This window comes from Amphiprion ocellaris, chromosome 4 (genome assembly GCF_022539595.1).
Source record: "Amphiprion ocellaris isolate individual 3 ecotype Okinawa chromosome 4, ASM2253959v1, whole genome shotgun sequence".
NCBI classification, from domain to species: Eukaryota; Metazoa; Chordata; class Actinopteri; family Pomacentridae; genus Amphiprion; species Amphiprion ocellaris.
The window spans coordinates 1925403-1948917 of NC_072769.1; the positions used below are offsets into that span (position 1 = coordinate 1925403).

General features: G+C 43.6%; 3 protein-coding genes across 5 annotated transcripts; all 3 read right to left on the reverse strand.

The window, feature by feature from the left end:
• Positions 1–1156: 1156 nt before the first annotated feature.
• LOC111586800 (fibroblast growth factor-binding protein 2-like) lies at positions 1157–3358 on the reverse strand. Of its 2 annotated transcripts, XM_055010046.1 has the most exons (4): positions 3202–3358; positions 2693–2773; positions 1687–2514; positions 1157–1493 (listed from the first exon to the last, which is right to left on the reverse strand). In XM_055010046.1, exons 2-3 carry the CDS (start codon positions 2703–2705, stop codon positions 1706–1708), a joined length of 822 nt encoding a protein of 273 aa, XP_054866021.1. In that variant the 5' UTR covers positions 2706–2773; positions 3202–3358; the 3' UTR covers positions 1157–1493; positions 1687–1705. The 2 variants fall into 2 exon arrangements, with proteins under 2 accessions (XP_054866021.1, XP_054866022.1); XM_055010047.1 differs by lacking the exon at positions 2693–2773 and having other exon boundaries at positions 3202–3356.
• Positions 3359–7180: 3822 nt separating this feature from the next.
• On the reverse strand, positions 7181–9128 carry LOC129348764 (fibroblast growth factor-binding protein 2-like). Of its 2 annotated transcripts, XM_055010048.1 has the most exons (3): positions 8874–9128; positions 8365–8445; positions 7181–8186 (listed from the first exon to the last, which is right to left on the reverse strand). In XM_055010048.1, the coding sequence occupies exons 2-3, from the start codon at positions 8375–8377 to the stop codon at positions 7657–7659; spliced, it is 543 nt and encodes a 180-aa protein (XP_054866023.1). In that variant the 5' UTR covers positions 8378–8445; positions 8874–9128; the 3' UTR covers positions 7181–7656. The 2 variants fall into 2 exon arrangements, with proteins under 2 accessions (XP_054866023.1, XP_054866024.1); XM_055010049.1 differs by lacking the exon at positions 8365–8445 and having other exon boundaries at positions 8874–9127.
• Positions 9129–19142: 10014 nt separating this feature from the next.
• LOC111586802 (fibroblast growth factor-binding protein 2-like) lies at positions 19143–20949 on the reverse strand. The gene is made up of 3 exons (XM_023296612.3): positions 20854–20949; positions 19673–20488; positions 19143–19479 (listed from the first exon to the last, which is right to left on the reverse strand). Exons 1-2 carry the CDS (start codon positions 20864–20866, stop codon positions 19692–19694), a joined length of 810 nt encoding a protein of 269 aa, XP_023152380.2. The 5' UTR covers positions 20867–20949; the 3' UTR covers positions 19143–19479; positions 19673–19691.
• Positions 20950–23515: the final 2566 nt, after the last annotated feature.

The following is a 23515-nucleotide window of genomic DNA, read 5'->3' on the forward strand; positions in this document are numbered from 1 at the left end:
TTCTAATGCTACATTGTGTTAGCTAATGGTGTTGAAAGGCTCATTGATGATTAGAAAACCCAATTTTGTTAGCACATGGAAAACAATGAATTGTCTGGGTGACCCCAACTTTTGAACAGTAGTGTACAACAATACTATATGAAATATACCTCATACTCTTGTTATGGCTAGTTTGGAGCGTATAAGAGAAACCATACATAATATGTATCCTCTGATTTAGTTTATTGTTTCAATCATTTTTTAAGCTTTTGTGTGTACCATAAAATGTGACTGCATTTAGAAAGCTTTCTGTCAGTCATGTGTACTTATTTATTGTTTATATTATATGCAGCTGCTTAATGGAGCTGAAGTCAGGAATTAATACAAGTTTTTGAATCTAAGTGTTTTTTTAAGATGTCAGTTGTATTTGATGATTCAAAGTGATCAACTCTTCTTCTGTTACTGTTGCTGCCGTTTTATGGCCACAAAATGAGCTTTAATATTGCTAAAATAATCTTTTGATCTTTTTCTGTATTGGCTTTTTTCAGCTCTTCATTCACAATTAATGATGTTTGCAATTACTGAAATATTCGAACTCCAATACTCATATTTTATGGCTGCATCCTTCAAATAAATTGAAATATCATGACCAATTTGTACCATTTTATTCATTAAAGTTCAACCTTTTAGAAGCTTTGTGTCTCGCAGTAGGAATCAAAGTAAATTGCTCTGCGTTTAAAAGATGTTTAGCTACACATCATGAGTTTTTTCTGACTGAAGCAGCTTCTTAAAGTGTAAAAATTTGATTTGCATCTTCATCCCGTGTGTGTGTTAACAACACTGGTGCTACAGCCACATTCGTTTCCACTCGGCTTCAGCCTCCACACAGACTCCCTCTGTTCCTGCACACAGCAGCTCTTAGGGACTCAATTCATCAGCTCATACAAAGAAGTGTTTAGCTCTGCTCAGACACCTTCTGTGACTGAGCTGTATTCTCTTTCCTGCAGTCTGGGTCCACTCTGACTGTGTCTGCACCGTAACAACTTCCCCAGCCAGACAGCAGACATGTTGTTACAGCTGGTGACTAAAAGAAACAAGGACTCCCTTGAATCAATGAGTGTGAAAAGTGGCTTTTTGTTTCAGCTCAGCAGAAAAAAATCAGAGCGACACAGACGAGGAGAGGTCACCACTCTGACTTTATTTTCTTAATCTTCACATTTTCTTTCCTGGAATAAATGCTGTTGAAATATTTGTGTGACATAAGGAGGGAACTTTACATCATATACAAACAGAAACACATGCCTGCCATATTTTCCCTTTACCCTTCTTTGTGTTTTACACATTTAAAAATGGCATGCACGCCACAGGACACCAGTCTAATCGTACACATCGAGTGTGGGCTCAAGGCTGTAGGATGCTGAACGTGCAGAGTCGGACATCACAAAGCAATGAAATGACTCCAGAGGCTCTCATACAGAAGATAGAAGAGTCGGTTGATCGCTGGTGATTCCAACCTGGAGGAACAACAGAAAGACATTCAGGCATACATACTTTTTCATTTTAAATCGTGAGAAAAACAGGCATTAGTTAAAACTCTGAGCTACAGCTTTGTTCCTCCGTTGTAATCCTGACTTCATAGGCATGCATCGTCCTGAATTTTCTGTCTACCTTCCCTGTTTTCTTTTTCGTCATTTCTCTGTCACCCACCTGTGTCTGCAGTATCGTCTCAGTTCTGGAACCAGCTGATGAAGTAGGTGCAGATGCCGTGGAAGCTCTTCCAGCAGTACTCAGAAGCCATGCGGGAGGCTTTGGAGCCGGGCTGCTCAGTGGGACGAGTAGTGGTCTTCCCAGGCTTGAGGGTAGTTTTCTTGGTCTGGGTGCCCTTGCCTGGCTGGGGCTTGATAGGCTGAGACTGGGGCTTCACAGGTTTAGGAGTGGTAGCTGGCTTGGTCTGGGCTGGCACTGCTGGTCTACGTGGCTCCTGGACGGGCTTGGAGGGCTTGGGGGTGGTGGTCTTGGGCCAGGAGGCCACGAAGGTCATCTGGGCCTCGTCAGGGTACTTCTTGCACATCTGAGGGCGGTAGATTCTGGGTCCCTGGCAGGCGTGGCTCAGCTTCCTCAGATCCCACATCATCTGGATGAAGTAGTGGCGAGGGTTGAGGTTGTAGGCGCGGCACAGGTTGGGTTTGCCCTGAAAGTCGCAGTAGTAGGAGCGTCCTGGGGTCTGACCTTTGCAGGAGACACGAAGGCGAGTATAGTCCCCGGCTCCAGACACAACCATGGTGCATGAGTCTTTGGTCTTGGTGGTGAATTTGATGGCCTCATCCCAGATGCTGCGCTGCTGCTGCTGCTGCTGTTGCTGTTGCTGCTGCGGCTGCTGTTGCTGCCTGTTGTCGTTGCTGTTGTTGCTGGTTTGAGCGTAGGACACACAAACAGCTGCTGCAAAGACCAGCAGCAACAATCTCATCTTGGCTCTCATGGCGGCGTTAGGTGTGGGAGTGACGGACGGGCTTGGGTGGGGGCTGATGTCTGTGTCTGCACCGGGACACACAAACATACACACACAGATTAACCACAAGGAAAGGGTGAACATAAACTGAGGGAGGAAGAGGGTAAGTCTGCGGGAGACGAGTGGGGGAGCAGTAGGTCTGAAGGAGGCACACATGAGACCGTATGTTGTGAAAAAGAGTTGCAAGACATTATATAATCTCACATAAGAGGCTCATTGACTATTGATGCGAGAGCCCAGGGCCCAACTGCAGCCTGAAAAAGAGCGAAAACTTGATCCGTGACCCTGGAAGAAATAAAAAACATCATCATGTTCTACTTGTAGCGGTTCAACTAAAAGATTTTGTTGTTGCCCCTACAAAGGTACAATGTTGAAACAATGTTGTAACAATATCAAACCTACTAACACAATCCTTCTATACAACAGATAAAGAGCAGAATACACGTTTACAATAATCAACACCAATTATTTATTTTATAATCCAGTCCTGGTTTTCGTTAGTCCCTTTCGTTTACAGTCCGACCCGTCCAACACAAAGAATCCGCTCCATGTTTTCCAACCAATCCCACCAAAGGAAAGATCCAAACAAGGAAGTGGGTTTCGACTGTTCATTCGGTTCCTAAGAAACACATAATCCAAAGAAAAGCGCTGCCGTCCGGTTTGGAACGGAGGATGAACCATAAACGATGGAAAAGAAAATAAACCAAACTCACAGGCCCTCGTTGTTTCGGCGGAGATGCTTGTGCCGCAGCTGGGCGTCCTCCAAGGAAAGTCCGGCTTGCGCCGGCAATCGGTAGCCGGTGACTGTAGAGAACTTGTTGGGTTCCAGTGGGGAGGCCAACACCATCAACTAACCCTCGTTGACTCCTCCGCCGTACTGCTTTGGAGGCCGGCAGATATCAGGAAGTCGCAGGGCCGGTTCTCCCAGCGCCCGGAAAAGCAACCACCTTACTGGCTGGAATGCAGATGGCTGATGGGGCGTGGAGGTCAGGTAAATGCACACCCTCCCAACACGCTCAACACAATACACCTTGGCTATCGCCACACTCTCCTCCCCTTGAGGAAAAAAACAAAAAAAACAAAAAACAAAAAACGCAGTACATAGAAGGCAAATACAGTATCAACAACAATAAATGACCCCTTGATTAGTGGAGGTATGGCTAGCAAATGCCCCACCAGTATCTCAGAAATTTTATACCCATTGCAATCGCCTTCTGCTTTCCACTTTGAATGCCGATTTTGATATCATTTTTAAATAATCTCTATGTTGTAAGTCACTTGTTTTGATGTTTGAAGCCATAGTCCTGAGAAAAGACATCAAAAATGTTCAACTTTATGTCTACAACAGAAAAAGGCTAATTTACACATTAGAACATCTGCTAATATATTCGAGATAAAATGAGCAAACCAGAAAACCCACTTATCCTGATTTACAGTCATATAAGTCCAAATCATGAGCTATTTAGGATCTAGATTTTTAAGTTACTAAATCTCATGATATCAATTTACTTTATTATTATTATTATTATTATTATTATTATTATTATTATTATTATTATTTAATTGGTGCCATTTTAATTTAGAGCCAAAGTAAGGCAGTTGTTTAATACTCTGTCAACTTATAGAGCTGTCTTCTATATAACTGTCTTAACTCATGGTTATCTGATTCATCATCCATCGTTTTTTGTCTTTGTTGTTCCTTTTCCAGGAGAGCTGGAAGGAGTAGTTGGGAATCCAAAGAACTCCTCATCCTCTGTCTCCTCCTCAAATATTCCCTGCAGTTGATGGCGCTGCAGCTCATCCATGTCTTCAGCCGTCGGATAGCAAGGTTTGAGGCGGGAGATATGCACATTTCGACGGTCTTACCCGCTGTCTTCAAGAACCACCTCATAGTTAAGAGGTCCAGTCTGCTGAAGGACGCGATAGGGACCCTGCCATTTCGGGGCGAGCTTTGCAGTGAATGATTTTTCTGCCTTGGACATGGGATGAGCGCGTAGCCAGACTCTGTCCCTTTCTTCAAAACTCATATCCCTACAGTGTTTGTCATAATTTCTTTTCTGTCGCTTACGGGCCAGAAAAAGGTTTTTAGAGACAAAGGCCTTCAGATCATTGAGCTGGGAGATTTTAGAGTAGACTGCAGAGTCAGGGACAGCATCTTGTGGCTGCAGCACTACGTCCAGTGGTCCCCTCAGCGGTCGACAAAGATTGAGTTCAGCCGGGGTGACGCCTGTGGATTCATGTACGGCTGAGTTTAAAGCAAACCTGAACTCTGGAAGATGCTTATCCCAGTGTTTGTGCTGAGAACCCACAAAAGATGCTATCATGGTTTTTAGAGTACGGTTCACTCTTTCTGTGAGATTTGTCTGCGGGTGGTAGGCAGATGTCAATTTCTGTGACACATTCCATGTCTTGCAGGTGGCTTGGAAGATGGAGGATATGAACTGGGAGCCTCGGTCCGAGAGGATGTAATCTGGTATACCCCACCTAGTGAAAATTTCTTGGGTGAGAATGCGCGAGATAGACTCAGCTGTTGCTGTCCTCAGGGGAAAAAACTCCAGTCCAGGAATGTGTGTTGCCACGGGCAACGTCCCACCAATCTCTAGCTGTACCAAACAGCACATTCCTAAAGGTGATCATCAACTCATCATCACTAAGTGGATTAATCGACAGAAAGTCCTTACACTTTTCCAAATATAATAATGGGTCCGAATTGTCCTCCAGTCTACCAAAGGTAGGGAACTCCAGCTTAATAGGAAAATTCCCCATGAGTCTGCGTCCAGAATCACCAGAGATGGGAGAGTCAGCGGGTGAGGACAACGGAGATTCAGTTATCCCAGCCTTCATCGTTGACTGCAAGCGTGGACGCTGTGTAAGTGTTACTTGGTCATTACAACCAGTTTGAACAGAGGCATCAGACAGGGCAAACGGGCGGAGGCTCTGGTTTTTGATTGTGGTCACGTCAGTGTGCATTGTCTCCAGATGTTGTGAACATTTCCAGACATCATTCTGCACCTGAGAGATATGGTCAGCCACTGGGTTAAAGACCTGCTTCATTTCCTCCAGTATTTCTGTGTGGTGATGCTTCAAACGCCAGTTTAAGGTAGCCGTGAATTGTTCACGTATGTAGTTGAACTGTTTATCCATTGTCCACTGTAATTGTTGCATTTGTTCCTTGTGATAGATTGTGAGTTCTTTTGACATTTCCTGAACCATAAGCTTGATCTCTTCCCTGTGACTGGTTTGTCCAGCTGCAAGCAATTGTACTTGTTCCAGAATTTGTATTGACAGCGGCCTCTGAGCTGCATGTAAGGGTTCTGGTGGAATACTGGTTGTTGTGGAAGCAGCACCACCTTGTGGCAAAGCAAGGAGAGGGATCGTCAGGTCTGAGTCCCCGCACAGATCCATGTCCAACAGCCAGTAGGTAGTTGTAGGTGAACCAGAATACCTTTTGGATTTCTGCAGCCTTTCAGTGCCTAACTCCACAGTTTCTGCAGCAGGTCCTGGCTCCTGATCCATGGAAGGCTTCTCCAAACTACCTCCCAAATGGGAAGCCATAATTCGACCGTAGTCGAGTTGTTTGTTCTAATCAATTGCAAATTAAATAAAGAACTATGGTATCAAAACACAGCGTGTTTTTTTTTCCCCCTATTTTAAATTGATAGTTCATGCTCATTGCCACATAGAAGGAACTGAGTGCACATTGTATAACTTGAAATCTTAGCTAATATCACAAAACTAAACATATCATGGTGTATTTTGTGGTTTTGCTGCCATTGGAGTAACTTGCATATCTCTTACAACCAGCCACTAATCCATGAGCGTAAGTCAATAAATCCGCCCCACCCTGCTGTCACATTTCATTCCCGTAATGACGCAGCTGCTGCAGGTAGGAACACACACATCATGGGAACGAGGAAGGAGCCCTCTCAGGATCCTGTGGGCACGTGTCCAACAATCCTACAACTTACATCAGTTTATTGCAGTCGGAGGAAGTGAACAGTAGCAGGGAAGCTGTGTGTGTGTGTGTGTTGTGAGGACATAAATCTGTTTGCACAATCGCATTGAAAGGACCTGTTTCCCATTCAGTGACTTAAAGCAAGTTCCCATAAATCTTATATTTCAAGGTGAACATAAAGGTCAGGTTTGGGGTCAGGCTAAGTTTCTAGGAAACGTGATGGAACCATGACTTTATATGTGTGTGTGTGTGTGTGTGTGTGTGTGTGTGTGTCTATTCTAGTTTGTTTTGGACATATTTTGGTTTGAAACTAACACAGTTACAATGTTCTGGTTGCTTTTCATGCCCTCAAAGGGCTGTAGGAGGAATAGGGTCACATTTTAAGGCTGAAGGAATACTTAGTGTGTAAAGTGTAGATTTGGGTCCTTTGATTGGGTGTCCTCACAAACACCTAAAGGCATTTTTAGACTCAAATGACAACAGTCTCTGCTCAGCTGCACCATCTTGTGTTCAGCAGAGGTTCTGCAGCCACAATATATGAGCTCTGCGGTGAAAAGTAAGTCAGGACATTTACTCAAGTACTGTCCTTTTTTTCCTCTTAATTTGACCTCTAAACTTATTTTACAAAACAAAATGAGTAAAATTCAACACACTGTTAAGGCTTCAATCATTGATTTCACAACAAAAGTGGTTTCTGTTAGTGTCACAAGCTTTTCCACCAAACAGAGATTTCATCATTAAATTTCTCTGAAGCTTTTATTTAGTGTTGAAGGTGCAAACAAGTAAAATGACCCTGTAATTCACAAAGCTTAGAGAAACAAGCTTAGTTTTTTCTTCTTCTCTGGTCCGTTAATCATGTCAGAACCCCTCAGATTCATCGTGACCTTTAAGAGGGAGCCTGACCCTGAGGTTGGGAACAGCTGGACTACCTAATGACTACCTAATGACTTAATTTACCTAAAGGTAAGTTAAGTCATTAAAAGTAGCACCACCTCACCAAGCTTAAACAGTAACATGCTACTTATGTACTTGTCTATTAGATTAATTTAATGTGCTAGGTATATATATATATATATATATATATATATATATATATATATATATTTGCTTATGAATACAAGACTTTTACTTGTGACAGATTATGTTCATAGTGTTGTAGTATTGTACTGTTCAAAAGTTTGGGGTCACTTAGAAATGTGAAAAAAAAAATGTCCTAATTTTTTAAAGAAAAGCAGGGCTTGGGGGTGGTGGTCTTGGGCCAGGAGGCCAGGAAGGTCATCTGGGCCTCGTCAGGGTACTTCTTGCACATCTGAGGGAGGTAGATTCTGGGTCCCTGGCAGGCGTGGCTCAGCTTCCTCAGATTCCACATCATCTGGATGAAGTAGTGGCGAGGGTTGAGGTTGTAGGCGCGGCACAGGTTGGGTTTGCCCTGAAAGTCGCAGTAGTAGGAGCGTCCTGGGGTCTGACCTTTGCAGGAGACACGCAGGCGAGTATAGTCCCCGGCTCCAGACACCACCATGGTGCATGAGTCTTTGGTCTTGGTGGTGAATTTGATGGCCTCATCCCAGATGCTGCGCTGCTGCTGCTGCTGCTGCCTGTTGTCGTTGCTGTTGTTGCTGGTTTGAGCGTAGGACACACAAACAGCTGCTGCAAAGACCAGCAGCAACAATCTCATCTTGGCTCTCATGGCGGCGTTAGGTGTGGGAGTGACGGACGGGCTTGGGTGGGGGCTGATGTCTGTGTCTGCACCGGGACACACAAACATACACACACAGATTAACCACAAGGAAAGGGTGAACATAAACTGAGGGAGGAAGAGGGTAAGTCTGCGGGAGACGAGTGGGGGAGCAGTAGGTCTGAAGGAGGCACACATGAGACCGTATGTTGTGAAAAAGAGTTGCAAGACATTATATAATCTCACATAAGAGGCTCATTGACTATTGATGCGAGAGCCCAGGGCCCAACTGCAGCCTGAAAAAGAGCGAAAACTTGATCCGTGACCCTGGAAGAAATAAAAAACATCATCATGTTCTACTTGTAGCGGTTCAACTAAAAGATTTTGTTGTTGCCCCTACAAAGGTACAATGTTGAAACAATGTTGTAACAATATCAAACCTACTAACACAATCCTTCTATACAACAGATAAAGAGCAGAATACACGTTTACAATAATCAACACCAATTATTTATTTTATAATCCAGTCCTGGTTTTCGTTAGTCCCTTTCGTTTACAGTCCGACCCGTCCAACACAAAGAATCCGCTCCATGTTTTCCAACCAATCCCACCAAAGGAAAGATCCAAACAAGGAAGTGGGTTTCGACTGTTCATTCGGTTCCTAAGAAACACATAATCCAAAGAAAAGCGCTGCCGTCCGGTTTGGAACGGAGGATGAACCATAAACGATGGAAAAGAAAATAAACCAAACTCACAGGCCCTCGTTGTTTCGGCGGAGATGCTTGTGCCGCAGCTGGGCGTCCTCCAAGGAAAGTCCGGCTTGCGCCGGCAATCGGTAGCCGGTGACTGTAGAGAACTTGTTGGGTTCCAGTGGGGAGGCCAACACCATCAACTAACCCTCGTTGACTCCTCCGCCGTACTGCTTTGGAGGCCGGCAGATATCAGGAAGTCGCAGGGCCGGTTCTCCCAGCGCCCGGAAAAGCAACCACCTTACTGGCTGGAATGCAGATGGCTGATGGGGCGTGGAGGTCAGGTAAATGCACACCCTCCCAACACGCTCAACACAATACACCTTGGCTATCGCCACACTCTCCTCCCCTTGAGGAAAAAAACAAAAAAAACAAAAAACAAAAAACGCAGTACATAGAAGGCAAATACAGTATCAACAACAATAAATGACCCCTTGATTAGTGGAGGTATGGCTAGCAAATGCCCCACCAGTATCTCAGAAATTTTATACCCATTGCAATCGCCTTCTGCTTTCCACTTTGAATGCCGATTTTGATATCATTTTTAAATAATCTCTATGTTGTAAGTCACTTGTTTTGATGTTTGAAGCCATAGTCCTGAGAAAAGACATCAAAAATGTTCAACTTTATGTCTACAACAGAAAAAGGCTAATTTACACATTAGAACATCTGCTAATATATTCGAGATAAAATGAGCAAACCAGAAAACCCACTTATCCTGATTTACAGTCATATAAGTCCAAATCATGAGCTATTTAGGATCTAGATTTTTAAGTTACTAAATCTCATGATATCAATTTACTTTATTATTATTATTATTATTATTATTATTATTATTATTATTATTATTATTTAATTGGTGCCATTTTAATTTAGAGCCAAAGTAAGGCAGTTGTTTAATACTCTGTCAACTTATAGAGCTGTCTTCTATATAACTGTCTTAACTCACGGTTATCTGATTCATCATCCATCGTTTTTTGTCTTTGTTGTTCCTTTTCCAGGAGAGCTGGAAGGAGTAGTTGGGAATCCAAAGAACTCCTCATCCTCTGTCTCCTCCTCAAATATTCCCTGCAGTTGATGGCGCTGCAGCTCATCCATGTCTTCAGCCGTCGGATAGCAAGGTTTGAGGCGGGAGATATGCACATTTCGACGGTCTTACCCGCTGTCTTCAAGAACCACCTCATAGTTAAGAGGTCCAGTCTGCTGAAGGACGCGATAGGGACCCTGCCATTTCGGGGCGAGCTTTGCAGTGAATGATTTTTCTGCCTTGGACATGGGATGAGCGCGTAGCCAGACTCTGTCCCTTTCTTCAAAACTCATATCCCTACAGTGTTTGTCATAATTTCTTTTCTGTCGCTTACGGGCCAGAAAAAGGTTTTTAGAGACAAAGGCCTTCAGATCATTGAGCTGGGAGATTTTAGAGTAGACTGCAGAGTCAGGGACAGCATCTTGTGGCTGCAGCACTACGTCCAGTGGTCCCCTCAGCGGTCGACAAAGATTGAGTTCAGCCGGGGTGACGCCTGTGGATTCATGTACGGCTGAGTTTAAAGCAAACCTGAACTCTGGAAGATGCTTATCCCAGTGTTTGTGCTGAGAACCCACAAAAGATGCTATCATGGTTTTTAGAGTACGGTTCACTCTTTCTGTGAGATTTGTCTGCGGGTGGTAGGCAGATGTCAATTTCTGTGACACATTCCATGTCTTGCAGGTGGCTTGGAAGATGGAGGATATGAACTGGGAGCCTCGGTCCGAGAGGATGTAATCTGGTATACCCCACCTAGTGAAAATTTCTTGGGTGAGAATGCGCGAGATAGACTCAGCTGTTGCTGTCCTCAGGGGAAAAAACTCCAGTCCAGGAATGTGTGTTGCCACGGGCAACGTCCCACCAATCTCTAGCTGTACCAAACAGCACATTCCTAAAGGTGATCATCAACTCATCATCACTAAGTGGATTAATCGACAGAAAGTCCTTACACTTTTCCAAATATAATAATGGGTCCGAATTGTCCTCCAGTCTACCAAAGGTAGGGAACTCCAGCTTAATAGGAAAATTCCCCATGAGTCTGCGTCCAGAATCACCAGAGATGGGAGAGTCAGCGGGTGAGGACAACGGAGATTCAGTTATCCCAGCCTTCATCGTTGACTGCAAGCGTGGACGCTGTGTAAGTGTTACTTGGTCATTACAACCAGTTTGAACAGAGGCATCAGACAGGGCAAACGGGCGGAGGCTCTGGTTTTTGATTGTGGTCACGTCAGTGTGCATTGTCTCCAGATGTTGTGAACATTTCCAGACATCATTCTGCACCTGAGAGATATGGTCAGCCACTGGGTTAAAGACCTGCTTCATTTCCTCCAGTATTTCTGTGTGGTGATGCTTCAAACGCCAGTTTAAGGTAGCCGTGAATTGTTCACGTATGTAGTTGAACTGTTTATCCATTGTCCACTGTAATTGTTGCATTTGTTCCTTGTGATAGATTGTGAGTTCTTTTGACATTTCCTGAACCATAAGCTTGATCTCTTCCCTGTGACTGGTTTGTCCAGCTGCAAGCAATTGTACTTGTTCCAGAATTTGTATTGACAGCGGCCTCTGAGCTGCATGTAAGGGTTCTGGTGGAATACTGGTTGTTGTGGAAGCAGCACCACCTTGTGGCAAAGCAAGGAGAGGGATCGTCAGGTCTGAGTCCCCGCACAGATCCATGTCCAACAGCCAGTAGGTAGTTGTAGGTGAACCAGAATACCTTTTGGATTTCTGCAGCCTTTCAGTGCCTAACTCCACAGTTTCTGCAGCAGGTCCTGGCTCCTGATCCATGGAAGGCTTCTCCAAACTACCTCCCAAATGGGAAGCCATAATTCGACCGTAGTCGAGTTGTTTGTTCTAATCAATTGCAAATTAAATAAAGAACTATGGTATCAAAACACAGCGTGTTTTTTTTTCCCCCTATTTTAAATTGATAGTTCATGCTCATTGCCACATAGAAGGAACTGAGTGCACATTGTATAACTTGAAATCTTAGCTAATATCACAAAACTAAACATATCATGGTGTATTTTGTGGTTTTGCTGCCATTGGAGTAACTTGCATATCTCTTACAACCAGCCACTAATCCATGAGCGTAAGTCAATAAATCCGCCCCACCCTGCTGTCACATTTCATTCCCGTAATGACGCAGCTGCTGCAGGTAGGAACACACACATCATGGGAACGAGGAAGGAGCCCTCTCAGGATCCTGTGGGCACGTGTCCAACAATCCTGCAACTTACATCAGTTTATTGCAGTCGGAGGAAGTGAACAGTAGCAGGGAAGCTGTGTGTGTGTGTGTGTTGTGAGGACATAAATCTGTTTGCACAATCGCATTGAAAGGACCTGTTTCCATTCAGTGACTTAAAGCAAGTTCCCATAAATCTTATATTTCAAGGTGAACATAAAGGTCAGGTTTGGGGTCAGGCTAAGTTTCTAGGAAACGTGATGGAACCATGACTTTATATGTGTGTGTGTGTGTGTGTGTGTGTGTGTGTGTGTGTGTGTGTGTCTATTCTAGTTTGTTTTGGACATATTTTGGTTTGAAACTAACACAGTTACAATGTTCTGGTTGCTTTTCATGCCCTCAAAGGGCTGTAGGAGGAATAGGGTCACATTTTAAGGCTGAAGGAATACTTAGTGTGTAAAGTGTAGATTTGGGTCCTTTGATTGGGTGTCCTCACAAACACCTAAAGGCATTTTTAGACTCAAATGACAACAGTCTCTGCTCAGCTGCACCATCTTGTGTTCAGCAGAGGTTCTGCAGCCACAATATATGAGCTCTGCGGTGAAAAGTAAGTCAGGACATTTACTCAAGTACTGTCCTTTTTTTCCTCTTAATTTGACCTCTAAACTTATTTTACAAAACAAAATGAGTAAAATTCAACACACTGTTAAGGCTTCAATCATTGATTTCACAACAAAAGTGGTTTCTGTTAGTGTCACAAGCTTTTCCACCAAACAGAGATTTCATCATTAAATTTCTCTGAAGCTTTTATTTAGTGTTGAAGGTGCAAACAAGTAAAATGACCCTGTAATTCACAAAGCTTGGAGAAACAAGCTTAGTTTTTTCTTCTTCTCTGGTCCGTTAATCATGTCAGAACCCCTCAGATTCATCGTAACCTTTAAGAGGGAGCCTGACCCTGAGGTTGGGAACAGCTGGACTACCTAATGACTTAATTTACCTAAAGGTAAATTAAGATAAGATAAGATAAGATAAAGATAAAGTTCTTTATTTCTCCCCACTCCAGGGGAAATTTACATTGTTACAGCAGCTTTATTTACAATATATACAAGGGTGAAAAAATTTTTTAACAGAAAAAATAAAAATAAAAATAAAGTTTAAAAGTGCAGAGATGTGCAGTGCAAGAATGTCAGTGCAAATTTTATGGTTTGGGGTGGTAATGATATAGTCCAGTTTATGTTAACATCAGCCAGTGATGCTGATGTTGTAAAGTCTTATAGCAGATGGGATGAAGGACCTGCGATAGCGCTCTTTCTTGCAGGGTGGATGTCTCAGTCTGCTGCTGAAGGAGCTGCTTAAAGACCCCACAGTGTCATGCAGTGGGTGAGAGGGATTGTCCATGATGGATGTGAGCTTTGACAACATCCTCCTCTCACCCACCTCCTCTATGGAGTCCAGGGAACAGTCCAGGACAGAACCAGCCCTCCTGACCAGTCTGTTTAGTCTCTTTCTGTCCCTTTCAGTGCTCCCTGCTCCCCAGCAGACCACTGCATAGAAAATAGCAGACGCTACCACAGAGTCATAAAATGTCCTGAGCAGAGTCCTGCACACTCCAAAGGACCTCAGTCTCCTCAGCAGGTGGAGACGACTTTGGCCCTTCTTGTACAGGACCTCTGTATTGTGTGTCCAGTCCAGTTTATTGTTGAGGTGAACACCCAGGTATTTGTATGTGTCCACCATGTCAATGTCCAAACCCTGGATGTTCACCGGTGCAGTCTGGGATGTCCTCCTCCTGCTGAAGTCCACGATCATCTCCTTCGTCTTACTGGCGTTGAGCTGCAGATGGTTTCGCTCACACCAGTCCACAAAGTCAGAGATGACCATCCTGTACTCCCGCTCGTCCCCCTCAGATACACACCCAACAATGGCTGTATCATCGGAGAACTTCTGGAGGTGACAGCTCCCAGAGTTGTAGTGGAAGTCCGATGTGTACAGGGTGAAGAGAAAGGGGGAGAGCACTGTCCCCTGTGGGGCCCCCATGCTGCTGACTACCACATCAGACACACAGTCCTGAAGCCTCACGTACTGTGGTCTGTTGGTGAGGTAGTCGATGGTCCAAGCAGCCAGGTGACAGTCTACTCCTGCTCCTTCAAGCTTCACCCTAAGCAGAGAAGGCTGGATGGTGTTGAAAGCACTGGAGAAGTCAAAGAACATGACCCTCACAGTGCTGCTGGGTTTCTCCAGGTGAGTCAGTGATATGTGCAGCAGGTAGACGACTGCATCATCCACTCCAATGTTCAGTTGGTAGGCAAACTGCAGTGGATCCAGATACTGGCTCACCTGGGGACGGAGGTTCTTGAGGACGATCCTCTCCATGGTCTTCATCAGGTGAGAAGTGAGGGCCACAGGTCTGAAGTGGTTAGGCTCCCTGGGGTTCCTGGTCTTAGAGACAGGAACCAGGCAGGAAGTCTTCCATAACAGAGGAACCCTCTCCAGACTCAGGCTCAGGTTAAAGATGTGCAGCAGCACCTGACAGAGCTGCTCTGCACAGTCTCTAAGGAGTCTGGAGCTGATTCCATCAGGACCTGCAGCTTTCCTGGTCTTGATCTTTTTAAGTTCACTTCTCACCTGATCAGCTGTTATGGAGAGGCAGGGGGAGGGTGGCAGGAGGAGGGGTGATGGTGGTGGTGGGGGGTGAGACGAGGAGGGGTGATGGGGCTGTATGTGGAGTCTGGAGGTGGTAGAAGACGGGGATGGGAGGAGGGGTGCTGTTGGTGGTGTTGGTGGTAGAGAGCTGAGGTGTGAAGAAGGAGCTGGCTGGTCGGTGCTTTGATGAGAGGGGGGAGGAGTGGAAGCAGAGTCAAATCTGTTAAAGAACAGATTCAGCTCATTGGCCCACTCCTGGCCTCCTGCTGCAGCTCCCCTCTCATGGCCTCTGCTGGAACCAGAGATGGATCTCAGGTCTCTCCAGACCTCCCTTGTGTTATTGTCCTGCAGGTGAGATTCCATCTTGGTCCTGTAGCTGGCCTTGTCCGCCTTGATCTTCTTCTTTATCTCCTTCTGCACCCTCCTCAGCTCCTCTTTGTCCCCAGATCCAAAGACCCTCCTCTTCTCCTTCAGCAGGGCCTTCAGTTCCAGGGACACCCAGGGTTTGCTGTTAGAGAAACACCGTACTTTCCTGGTCGGTACGATGTTCTCTGCACAGAAGTTGATATAGTCCGTAACAGTGTCTGTCAGTGCATCAATGTCCTCCCCGTGTGGACCACACAGCACATCCCAGTCTGTGGTCTCAAAGCAGTCCTGCAGCACCTCAGTGGCCTCGTCAGACCACTTCTTCACATACCTGGTGGTGGGGGGTTGTTTCTTCACCATAGGTATGTAAATGGGCTGCAGTCTCACCAGGTTGTGATCTGAGTGGCCCAGTGGGGGGGAGGGGTGAGGAGCTGTATGCATCCTTGATGTTTGCATACAGCAGGTCCAGGGTTTTATTGTCTCTGGTATGGCAGGTCACGTACTGGGTGAACGTGGGGAGAGTGGCAGAGAGCGATGCATGATTAAAGTCTCCTGAGATGATGATAAGAGACTGAGGGTGAGATGTTTGCAGCTGGGACACTACACTGTGGATGAGTTCACAGGCTGCAGCCGCATCAGCTGAGGGAGGGATGTACACAGTAATGGCTATTACATGTGAATACTCCCGGGGCAGATAGAACGGACGCAGACTGACCGCCAGTAATTCTACATCCTTAGTGCAGAGCTGCTCTTTAACGCTAATGTGTCCAGCATTACACCATCTCTCATTCACATACATCATGAAGCTCCAACCCTTTCTCTTACCACTCTCCCTCGCGTTCCGGTCCGCTCTGACCAGATGGAATCCGTCCAGAGTTAAAAGTGAGTCCGGAGTGAGTTCGTTCAGCCATGACTCCGTGAACATCATGAGGCTGCTCTCCCTATACTCCCACTGCAGCCTGGTCAGCGCCGTCAGTTCTTCCATCTTATTCGGGAGAGACCTCACATTCCCCATTATTACGGATGGAACGGACGGCTTGTAGCGTCTCCTCTTCTCCCGACGCTTCAGTCCTGCCCGGCATCCTCTCCTCCTTCTGCGGAGCTCAGCTGGGATGTCTGGTCTCTCCCACGACGGCGGCCTGGCCTGGCTCAGCGCCAACAGCTGTTCCCGACTGTAAACAATGGAGCCGTGGCTGAACGGGTCACCAGATGCGGATTTAAAAAGTTCCGAAAACAGTAGTAAACAAAGTAGGGAAAACGCTATTTGCACATCCATGTCTGTCCCGTACAAAAGCGTCACCCTACTTGCTGAAAAGAAAAACTTAAAAAGAGAAGAAAACTACAAAAATAACTAAACAGACCTAAAGTTAACCGGAGCTGCTGTAACTAGCTGCCGCTGGCACGGCGCCATCTTGAAAAAAAAAAAAAGTCATTAAAAGTAGCACCACCTCACCAAGCTTAAACAGTAACATGCTACTTATCCATCCATCCATTATCTATACACCGCTTAATCCTCATTAGGGTCATGGGGGGGGGCTGGAGTCTATCCCAGCTGACTCAGGTGAAGGCAGGGGACACCCTAGACAGGTCACCAGTCTGTCACAGGGCTACATACAAAGACAAACAATCACTCTCACATTCACACCTACGGACAATTTAGAATGATCAATTAACCTCAGCATATTTTTGGACTGTGGGAGGAAGCCGGAGTACCCGGAGAAAACTCACACATGCACAGGGAGAACATGCAAACTCCATGCAGAAAGATCCTGGGAAAGCCGGGACGCGTATATATATATATATATATATATATATATATATATATATATATATATATATATGTATATATATATGTATATGTATATGTATATGTATATGTATATGTATATGTATATGTATATATATATGTATATATATATATATATATATATATATATATATATATATATATATATATATATATATATATTTGCTTATGAATACAAGACTTTTACTTGTGACAGATTATTTTCATAGTGTTGTATTGGTGTTATTATTTTGTACTACTTACGTACTACATTTCATCACTGCACATGATCACGTGCTGCATTATTTATATCTGGCCAGATGGGTGTATAAACACTACTGTTCAAAAGTTTGGGGTCACTTAGAAATGTGAAAAAAACAAACAAAAAAAAATGTCCTAATTTTTTAAAGAAAAGCAGTGTTTTTGAGAGCTGAGTCCATAACTGACAGCTCCGAGTTAATGTCAGGTGGAAATCACAGGGGGAAGAGCAACCAGCGGAGAGTTTATGGGGAGAGAAGGTGGTGACATCTGGTCAATGTGTTACTGTTGGACAGATAGCAGTGCTTGAGATGAAATACAGGTGGGTAGATCTGACAATGCTGTCAGTGTCATCAAAAATAAAGCCATCACTCTCCAATAGTAGAACCACACTGATGCTTTTGTAAAGTGTAAATAATAAAATTAATGGTGGCTGTTCCTGGTTCCTACCATGACTTAATATAACTGAGCATTTCCTACTATGAGTAGGAAATATTTAACTATATGAAACACTGTGTATACCTACAATAATACTTTAATGTAGCTGAGCTTTTCCTACGATGACAAGTCAAAATATCTGCAGTAGAAAATATTTATATTATTTATATGTGTTATTTATATTAACTATGTTAAACACTATAAATATGCTACCATTTCAAAGTTTTGGGTCACATAGAAATGTCCTTACTTTTGAAAGAAAAGCATTTTTTATTCAATGAAGATAACATTACATTAATCAGAAATCCAGTCTAGTCATTGTTAATGTGGTAAATGACTATTGTAGCTGGAAACAGCTGATTTTTAATGGAATATCTCCATAGGGGTACAGAGGAACATTTCCAGCAACCATCACTCTTGTGTTCTAATGCTACATTGTGTTAGCTAATGGTGTTGAAAGGCTAATTGATGATTAGAAAACCCAATTTTGTTAGCACATGGAAAACAATGAATTGTCTGGGTGACCCCAACTTTTGAACAGTAGTGTACAACAATACTATATGAAATATACCTCATACTCTTGTTATGGCTAGTTTGGAGCGTATAAGAGAAACCATACATAATATGTATCCTCTGATTTAGTTTATTGTTTCAATCATTTTTTAAGCTTTTGTGTGTACCATAAAATGTGACTGCATTTAGAAAGCTTTCTGTCAGTCATGTGTACTTATTTATTGTTTATATTATATGCAGCTGCTTAATGGAGCTGATGTCAGGAATTAATACAAGTTTTTGAATCTAAGTGTTTTTTTAAGATGTCAGTTGTATTTGATGATTCAAAGTGATCAACTCTTCTTCTGTTACTGTTGCTGCCGTTTTATGGCCACAAAATGAGCTTTAATATTGCTAAAATAATCTTTTGATCTTTTTCTGTATTGGCTTTTTTCAGCTCTTCATTCACAATTAATGATGTTTGCAATTACTGAAATATTCGAACTCCAATACTCATATTTTATGGCTGCATCCTTCAAATAAATTGAAATATCATGACCAATTTGTACCATTTTATTCATTAAAGTTCAACCTTTTAGAAGCTTTGTGTCCCGCAGTAGGAATCAAAGTAAATTGCTCTGCGTTTAAAAGATGTTTAGCTACACATCATGAGTTTTTTCTGACTGAAGCAGCTTCTTAAAGTGTAAAAATTTGATTTGCATCTTCATCCCGTGTGTGTGTTAACAACACTGGTGCTACAGCCACATTCGTTTCCACTCGGCTTCAGCCTCCACACAGACTCCCTCTGTTCCTGCACACAGCAGCTCTTAGGGACTCAATTCATCAGCTCATACAAAGAAGTGTTTAGCTCTGCTCAGACACCTTCTGTGACTGAGCTGTATTCTCTTTCCTGCAGTCTGGGTCCACTCTGACTGTGTCTGCACCGTAACAACTTCCCCAGCCAGACAGCAGACATGTTGTTACAGCTGGTGACTAAAAGAAACAAGGACTCCCTTGAATCAATGAGTGTGAAAAGTGGCTTTTTGTTTCAGCTCAGCAGAAAAAAATCAGAGCAACACAGACGAGGAGAGGTCACCACTCTGACTTTATTTTCTTAATCTTCACATTTTCTTTCCTGGAATAAATGCTGTTGAAATATTTGTGTGACATAAGGAGGGAACTTTACATCATATACAAACAGAAACACATGCCTGCCATATTTTCCCTTTACCCTTCTTTGTGTTTTACACATTTAAAAATGGCATGCACGCCACAGGACACCAGTCTAATCGTACACATCGAGTGTGGGCTCAAGGCTGTAGGATGCTGAATGTGCAGAGTCGGACATCACAAAGCAATGAAATGACTCCAGAGGCTCTCATACAGAAGATAGAAGAGTCGGTTGATCGCTGGTGATTCCAACCTGGAGGAACAACAGAAAGACATTCAGGCATACATACTTTTTCATTTTAAATCGTGAGAAAAACAGGCATTAGTTAAAACTCTGAGCTACAGCTTTGTTCCTCCGTTGTAATCCTGACTTCATAGGCATGCATCGTCCTGAATTTTCTGTCTACCTTCCCTGTTTTCTTTTTCGTCATTTCTCTGTCACCCACCTGTGTCTGCAGTATCGTCTCAGTTCTGGAACCAGCTGATGAAGTAGGTGCAGATGCCGTGGAAGCTCTTCCAGCAGTACTCAGAAGCCATGCGGGAGGCTTTGGAGCCGGGCTGCTCAGTGGGACGAGTAGTGGTCTTCCCAGGCTTGAGGGTAGTTTTCTTGGTCTGGGTGCCCTTGCCTGGCTGGGGCTTGATAGGCTGAGACTGGGGCTTCACAGGTTTAGGAGTGGTAGCTGGCTTGGTCTGGGCTGGCACTGCTGGTCTACGTGGCTCCTGGACGGGCTTGGAGGGCTTGGGGGTGGTGGTCTTGGGCCAGGAGGCCAGGAAGGTCATCTGGGCCTCGTCAGGGTACTTCTTGCACATCTGAGGGCGGTAGATTCTGGGTCCCTGGCAGGCGTGGCTCAGCTTCCTCAGATCCCACATCATCTGGGTGAAGTAGTGGCGAGGGTTGAGGTTGTAGGCGCGGCACAGGTTGGGTTTGCCCTGAAAGTCGCAGTAGTAGGAGCGTCCTGGGGTCTGACCTTTGCAGGAGACACGCAGGCGAGTATAGTCCCCGGCTCCAGACACAACCATGGTGCATGAGTCTTTGGTCTTGGTGGTGAATTTGATGGCCTCATCCCAGATGCTGCGCTGCTGCTGCTGTTGCTGCTGCGGCTGCTGTTGCTGCCTGTTGTCGTTGCTGTTGTTGCTGGTTTGAGCGTAGGACACACAAACAGCTGCTGCAAAGACCAGCAGCAACAATCTCATCTTGGCTCTCATGGCGGCGTTAGGTGTGGGAGTGACGGACGGGCTTGGGTGGGGGCTGATGTCTGTGTCTGCACCGGGGGTGAAGGTGTGCAAGGGTGGAAAGCATGCGAGCGCAACGTTATAAGGCCGATGTTCACAAAGAAAGTATTATGCCGGTGAGCTTAATGACTCAAACTCCTCCTCCAGGTTCAACTCGTCCATCGCACCATAGACCAACATACACCCATGTGCACTTACACACACACACAGACACACACAGACACAGACACACAAACATACACACACAGATTAACCACAAGGAAAGGGTGAACATAAACTGAGGGAGGAAGAGGGTAAGTCTGCGGGAGACGAGTGGGGGAGCAGTAGGTCTGAAGGAGGCACACATGAGACCGTATGTTGTGAAAAAGAGTTGCAAGACATTATATAATCTCACATAAGAGGCTCATTGACTATTGATGCGAGAGCCCAGGGCCCAACTGCAGCCTGAACAAGAGCGAAAACTTGATCCGTGACCCTGGAAGAAATAAAAAACATCATCATGTTCTACTTCAGATGGCTTTGGCTTTTGTGGCACTGTGAGAAAACTGCAAAGCTACAAACTAATGCTTCCAGCTACTATTGGAGATCAAAAAGAACAAAAAACCCCACTAAATTACACCAGCCTGAACTGAAGAGGATTGAATATGCATATTGTGCACTAATGTGATAAACGGCGCAGCTACTGAAAACACAGTGTTGATTTTGAATATTTGACTCAGTAGACTATTAGAATATCAGATTGTTTATCTTTAACAACAGTGTTTTTATTGTTGTATGTGTATTATTCAAGCTTGAGGAAAAATTGATTTGGTTATATCTTTTCATACACTAGCATATTTTGTCAGAGTCGTTTTAAATTATTCAGCATCCCATAATGCAACGGACAGCGAGCAAGTGATGTTTTGCCCGTTTTGTGGGGAACATATGAATCGATTGACGCGGTTTTGTTTTTCGTGTGGTCGGTCTTTAGAGTGTTTAAATGGCGCAGATCAGACCGACAGAGTGCATTAGCCGCTCCTCGTCGTCACTTCCGGTTCAAGCCCGGAGTTGGGACATTCCCTTTCCGGTTACATTTGGACTTGTAAAAGTGTTTTCGGACTTGTAAAAGTGTTTTTGGACTTGTAAAAGTGTTTTGTCGCTTGTAAATTTGTCTTGGAGGTTGTAAAAGTGTTTTGCATTATGTAAATTTGGAATTAGGATTTGTAAAAGTGTTTTTTATGGAAGCAAATTCACATACGTAATTTTGATGCAAAAAAATTCAAAGTAAGAAATTCAGCAGCTTTTAAAATTCAGAATCTGATGAGTCTGATTTGCTTCCATAACCCCGAGTCCCTGGATGTGAACAGCGAATTTTTTGACAGCGAATTTTGAACATTGAATTTTTTGATGGCGAATTTTGAACATTGAATTTTTTGATGGTGACTTTTGAACACATCGAATTTTTTTGATGGCGAATTTTGAAGACATTGAATTTTTAACTGGTTTTTAGAATTTTGATGAGCTAAATTCGGGCATAAAGAATTCACATACGTAATTTTGATGCAAAAAAATTCAAAGTAAGAAATTCAGCAGCTTTTAAAATTCAGAATCTGATGAGTCTGATTTGCTTCCATAGTTTTTGGACTTGTAAAAGTGTTTTGTCGCTTGTAAATTTGTCTTGGAGGTTGTAAAAGTGTTTTGCATTATGTAAATTTGGTTTGCACCTCTCGGCCACCGTACCACTCCCACGTCTGTGTGTTGAGTATGAAGTTATAGCCACAGACCATTAGCTTAGCCTAGCACAAAGACTGGAAATGGGGAGAACAAGTAATCTAACCAGTGTGTTCAGTCAGAACATGTGGGGAATTTTACAGGTGGTCCAAATGCACAGACAGTTCATGCTTTATGATGCTACTAAAAAGATGTTGGTTCCTGCTGAGATCAGTCACGGTTGCTGCATCTGATGCTGGTTTACATGTTGTATTTGAACTGTTTGGGGTAACATCGCACACAACATCAAATGGTGAAAGTTTCAGAACTCACAATTTAACACTAAGTTCTGTTTTATGTCATGGACTTGGCTAGGTACAACAATTATAACCCATAAAACCACAACTTTAGTTTCTACACCTTGATTTTTGAAGGAATCCACAAGATATAACATGTCATATTATGCAAAACATTTTTGTTTTTATTGTTTTGGAGCAGAATTATGCATCACCAGTGTGTCGACTTACAACTTGGTAAAAAAAAAAAAAAGATCATCCCTTTGTTTGTTGTTGATTATAAAGTCAGTCTTATGAAGTCACAACAGGGTAAATACCATTTTCCTGAAAGGAGGATGGTTGGCAGCAGTTTCTCGGTTGGATTTAAAGCTTTTTTGAAACAGGGGGAATACCAGGGGTCTTAAAGTAATGGTAAAATGAACTACATGTGCAGTATTTTGAGCTGAAACTTGAATACATTTTCTAGAGACATACACTACCTTTCAAAAGTTTGGGGTCACCCAAACAATTTCATCTTTTCCATGAAAACTCACACTTTTATTCATGTGCTAACATAATTGCACAAGGGTTTTCTATTCATTAACTAGCATTTCAACACCATTAGCTAACATAATGTAGCATTAGAACACAGGAGTGATGGTTGCTGGAAATGTTCCTCTGTACCTCTATGGAGATATTCCATTAAAAATCAGCCGTTTCCAGCTACAATAGTCATTTACCACATTCTCAATGTCTAGATTGCATTTCTGATTAATCTAATGTCATCTTCATTGAAAAGATACTTTTCTTTCAAGAATAAGGACATTTCTATGTGATCCCAAACTTTTGAACGGTAGTGTATGAGTTGTCTAGCTTTAAATTTAACAAACAGATGTGAGAATGATATGGACTTTCTTCTCTACATGGGCAGGAAACTAAATAAGCATTCTTTCCTAAAATGTCAGACTGTTCCTCTAAAGTCCATTTCACTGTCATTGATTTATCCCTTAAAAACTGTATTTTTCCCCCATGAAAATAGTCTCTTCCTGCCTAAAAAAGGCTTTGATTTAACTCTACACTGATGCTTCATCT